At 44.4% G+C, this 5,568-nt stretch overlaps 1 protein-coding gene across 1 annotated transcript; it reads left to right on the top strand.

Moving 5' to 3' along the window:
- Positions 1–2,477: 2,477 nt before the first annotated feature.
- On the top strand, positions 2,478–3,443 carry RD3L (RD3 like). The gene is made up of 2 exons (XM_069558909.1): positions 2,478–2,776; positions 3,146–3,443. Exons 1-2 carry the CDS (start codon positions 2,478–2,480, stop codon positions 3,441–3,443), a joined length of 597 nt encoding a protein of 198 aa, XP_069415010.1.
- Positions 3,444–5,568: the final 2,125 nt, after the last annotated feature.

Raw genomic sequence — 5,568 nt, 5'->3', positions numbered from 1 at the left:
CCCTCGAGAAGTTCTCTGTGTGGCTTGCTCAATGACCCTTAGGTCTCTGCTCCGAGGACAGCCCGTCCCCAGGAAGGCCTTCCCCGACCCCTGCAGCCAACCAGGGAGGGCTCGAGTGTGCCAGGACCACCACACCGACCCCTCGGGGACTCGGGTTCGTCTGCCCACGGGGCCCACAGGTCAGGGCACGATCAGTCGGTCCACCGCTGCCCCCCACGCCCCCCCAGTCCCCGACATGCACCAGGGCTGGCACAGTCGGGCACAGTCAAGGGTACCTGCTGAGAGGAGAGCCACAACCCCAGCAGGGGCAGAACGGACCTGGTCTCAAAGGACAGGAGTATAGCAGTGGGGAGAAACGCGACCAGAGCCAAGCAAACAGGCGTCAAGGGGAAAATGGTGTTTTTCCTTCAGACCGAAGAAAAAGTTAGTTGGTATTTAAACCAGGCCCTGAAAAAGAGAGTTACAGTATAGGTACACGGAAAAGAAAGACAAGCCCCGCAGCAGAGCCAGCGTGAGCGCAGCTGAAGGGTCAGAGCCGGGCACGCACGGGACAGACACCGGTGTGCAAGCAAGCAAGCCCAGGACAGAAACGCAGGTCATCTTCCACACCCAACACAGCTCTGACGCTGCAGAGGCAAACGTGAAGAACAAAAGCGCCGACGAGGAGGTTATTCAAAGGGAGAAGCCGCGTGGTTCACAGTGCCGTCAGGAGGAAATCCGAGAGGACAGTTCTGTCACGAGAAACTTTCCTCCCGTCCTTCGCACAGCGCTATACACGATGCAATGTGAAAACCTGCTCGTTGCAGATAATGAATCTTGACATCTGGGTTTTCTAACATGTGAGCGACAGGAGCTGCAGGGTGACCACACGCATCCCTCTCTATCGTGTGTGACATGCAGGTCTGATGCGGACGAGCGAGGTCTACTCGTCACAGTTCAGTTGAAGGAAAGAGCAACACAAGAAACAAATAGAAAAGGGAAGCGCTGTGCAGTCATTTAACACAGACCTAGAGAGTCAAGAACCTGTTCACACCTGAGGGAAAGACACACAGGCGCTCGGACAGAAAATCCTCACGAGGACCTTACACGCCAGCTCACCCGAAGAGGACGTGCAGGTCTCACTTTCAGCTCCAGAAGAACACAGAAATCCTTTTCTATAATGAATTGTAAGATTTTGTTTACAACTTCATATGTTCTTATGTCTCTATTTTTTTTTCTGACCTTAATCAATAGACTCACTTATCACCATGCTTCTAGAGATTACAAAGTATTAAGTTATCTGCTTCAGTGTATGTAATATTATATGTAATGCACTGCAACTTGTTTAAATATACGAATTTAAATACTATTTAGAAAGAAAACCGAACCTGTACAGAATGTAACATTTGCTAATATCTAGCATTCTCTGCCTATTTTGCACAATTGTAACGCGTTTCCTCAGAGTGTAGATTGTGTGTATCTTGTGCAAAGAGTCAAGCCCGATCCCTTCCCCATGCTTTCATTAGCGGGGACAGTGACCTGGCTTCTAAATGGCCTGAAAGTTAAGCTGAAGAATAAAAGCAACACGGTTATTTTTAGAGCTCTCCAGGCATAAAAATGCAGCACTAAACTGTGGCCCGCAGCTCCGCACAGCAGAGCGTCACATCACGAGGCAGTCTTCACTTTGGCTGGGAGCGCATCTGCGGTGCTTCAGACGACCTTTCTTCATCTCTTCACCAGGGATATGTCTAAACGCATTTAGGACCAGAATCCGTAGCTGCCGGCATCTTTTTCAAAGAGACTGAGCTACATTCAAAAGGCAAAGCGTTATATAATTTGTAAAGATTAAATAGTAAGTTATTTTTGTCATTTCTTCTAGGCTACTTACAAGGTGAATTAAGGAGCATTCTCTCCAAATGAAGACATCACAGCCTCATTCCTGACACAGAAAGTTATTTATTTTGAAGACGGCTTCAGTGGGGAAAGGAGGCGGCTCATTCTCTCAACAGGGGCCCATCCAGGAGGAGGAGACGTGCCTGTGTGAAGCACAGCTCCATCACCAATTCAAGTGAACTCTTTAGCAACAGGCCACGTTGGACCCAGCAACTTCACAGGTAACCTTTAAACCTTTTCTGTATAAAACCTGAGTCAGAAGTATGTTTGCAGACAGCACTTTCCTATATGTTAATATTATAGAGCCCCCTAAGAACCTTTAATAGCAAGTGTTGGTGTTATTTTCAGAAAGCGTTCAGTCTGTACATTATCTCTGGCTGTGTTTCATTCCTGCTTAGCGACATAAAAGTATTTCGAAAGCCTGGTGTTTGGCACTGACCTAGTTAGAAATAATCCGTTCTAATCTTATTCTGACCTGTATATCTAACCAGTGAAAAATCCATGCACTTTTCTGGCAAATTTACTGTAAAGAAACAAATATTTGCTGATCAGAGCCGTAACATTTCATGCAAGTAAACAAGTGAAAGCTTTTCCACAGGCTTAAAATGCCATTTTTTGGCTGGATGAAATGGCCAAAATATGATTCCTACAAATCCACACACTACCCTGACTCAGACGTAGTGACCAAGACTCTGCTCCGGGAATTAAAGTGGCATCTGAAGGAACGGGAGAGGCTGATACAAGAGATCGAAAACGAGCAAAAAGTGAAAAAAACAGGTGTGGATTACAACTGGCTGAGAAGCTGCCAGAATCCCCACACAGCCATTCCAGCTACGGAACAAAGACAACTCGAGGTTCTCTGCTCACAGGTTCAACCTTGTCAAACGGGAACTGTTCTCAGCAGGTAAAATACTATATTCTCTTCTCGTGATGTCTGCTGTCAACTCTTAAGCTCCTCTTATATTTAGAGTGGAAATCGTTATTTATCATATAAATCCTTTAACCATGTGTATCAAATACTCAGCAACCAAAATCCCTAAGAATGGGCTGGACAAGAAAAAAAAAAATCTGTTGATATCTCACTGGCTAGGAAATGTTTTAAAGTCACTTTCAAAATTTCTTCACTAGAAGCATAATTTTAAAGCAATGTGCAGTTTATGCTAAAGATGGATAACTACTATATGAGCACATCATTTAAGCTGAATTTTTGAGACAAAGGGTTATGACAAAAGAGATTTTCTGAACTGAATACTCATAAGTGCTTTGCCTCTAGATTTCGAGAAGTTCTGGCAGAAAACGATGTACTGCCATGGGAAATCGTCTACATCTTCAAGCAAGTTCTGAGAGACTTCCTGAGCAGCGCTGACGGGAGCAGTCAGCAGGAGGGCCTGGAAGGGTCCCCGAGCGCAGCCTGCGCTGTACGCTCCGTGACCCCCGGGGGCAGCTCCGTGGGTCCTGAGAAAGATGAAATCCCCACCATCTCAAGCTATGTAGACAGGAACACAAAAAACAGGTTCCCGACATTCTCACACCGAATATGGAACCTACCGTACTACTACCCATCAAGTTAAGTTACCTATACCCAGAGAGAAGAGTTTTTTGCTGACCATCTTAGCATCAGAACTCTTAACATTAAGAGAAAATGATGTGACTTAATGCTCCTTTGTTGCAAGATCAGAAGCTAAAATTTCTGTGACATAGTCGATATCTGAAATAGTGTTCCTTTTCTAGCCACTTTTAAAATGCAGTGTTTTCACTGAACAGGATGCTTTTAACTAAAATATTTCCTAAATATTTTGAAAAACTGTTTGAAGTATTTTCTTATACCTCAAACACAACTCACAGGAACTAAGTTTTATTCTGAAATTTGAAATATGAAATTTATATGAAAGTATGAAGTTTAACATTTGACAAATTAACTTTGACATTAACTTTGACTTTTCTTGTAAAAGGAAGCTATGTATGAATAAAATAAATGATTGATGTGAATCTTATCTTTACAATATAAGACTGGATCAATCAAGCTCGGTGGGGGAGGCGGCAGGAAGGAGGAGACGACGGGCGCTCTGCAAGCAAAGCAGCGCTGCATCTCAACGCTCGGAGTCACCTTTAATCTCAGCCAACGTTGACAGACACGACTGGGCGACTTCCCTTTCACTTTTCACTTTCATGCATTGGAGAAGGAAAGGGCAACCCACTCCAGTGTTCTTGCCTGGAGAATCCCAGGGATGGGGGAGCCTGGTCGGCTGCCGTCTGTGGGGTCGCACAGGGCCGGACACGACTGGAGCGACGCAGCAGCAGCAGCAGCAGCAACATTAAGAGAAGCATAAAAAACACAGATCTATATTATGAATAAAAAGAAATGAACTGGTTTAACAACACTGGTAACTGCTACTCTCAAAGAAAAACAATCAATGCTGATCTATACTTTAAACCAATACTGTGTTAGTCGCTCAGTCGTGTCCGACTCTTTGCAACCCCACGGGCTGCAGCCCGCCAGGCTCCTCTGTCCGTGGAATCCTCCAGGCAAGAATACTGGAGTGGGCAGCCGTTCCCATATCCAGGCCATCCTGGTGTCAACATGACCAGGGTTTAATAAGACAAGGCAAATGGAAATTCACCCCAAGCAGATTTAAAATAAAGACACCTTTCACTCCTGATCCCTTTCTGTTCAGTTTTCAGAACATAACTATGGCTTCTTCCATCACTGTCAGAGTTCACAGAGTGAGAACTATTTGTAGGAAAGAGAAATGTTCCCCAAAGTGCACAGCTGCTCACTGAGCAGTGAATGTAGGAAGCAGAAAACAAGAGGTTCAATACTGCATCAATGATGCAAACAGGATTTTCATTTAATTTTTATGGGAGTCTAGTTGGTTTATGACGTTGTGTTGGTTTCTGCTATACAGCAAACTGAATCAATTACACATAAGCATAGATCCACTCTTTTTTAGATTATTTTCCCATAAAGACCATTACAGAGTATTGAGTACATTTCCCTATGCTATATGGGAGGTCCTCACAGAATTTTTGTTTTAAATAGAATTTGGAGTTTGTCTATGAAACTCCGTACTAGAACTGGCAGCCTCACCGTATCAGAAAATACACACCATGAAGAGGTTTAAAACATCTTCCTCCCACAAAGGCACCTCAAACAGTCACCGCACAAAAGAAATGACCAAGTCTACAGCACTTTCAAGAAAGGGCAATCCTCTCTGTCCAGAAGGGAAGAAAATACAATTTTAAATATGGTTCCTATCAAAAAGCTCACAGTGACTGAAGAGGCTGTAGATGGTAGGTCATCCCAGTAGCGCAGGAAGAAGACGGACCCACCCCACTGAGTCACCCACAAGGCGTGAGCCATCCGCACCCCAGACTGTCAGCGAGTGGGAAAACGCACTGACCTGGGCATTCTCAGTTTCCACCTCCCACTTTCGTCTTTGGCAGTAAGCTAATAACCATGGTTCCCGTGTCAGTATCAGTGGATATAACTTAAAACTAGAGTTGTTTCTTAAAAACCGACAAATTAAGCAGAAACTATAACACCAATAACTCCCTGAAATATTACCAGATCCACACATGTATACACTGGGCTACTTATAGAACTTAAAATCAGCAAAAGAATGAGGATTGAAAATATAAGTGGGGTACAATTGGGGGAGAGGAAAGCTTCAGGTATGGTTTACAAAGATGAAGTGT

The sequence above is a fragment of the Ovis canadensis genome, chromosome 18, assembly GCF_042477335.2.
Source record: "Ovis canadensis isolate MfBH-ARS-UI-01 breed Bighorn chromosome 18, ARS-UI_OviCan_v2, whole genome shotgun sequence".
In the NCBI taxonomy this organism is placed as follows: domain Eukaryota; kingdom Metazoa; phylum Chordata; class Mammalia; order Artiodactyla; family Bovidae; genus Ovis; species Ovis canadensis.
This window is presented reverse-complemented; position numbering and strand designations above follow the sequence as displayed.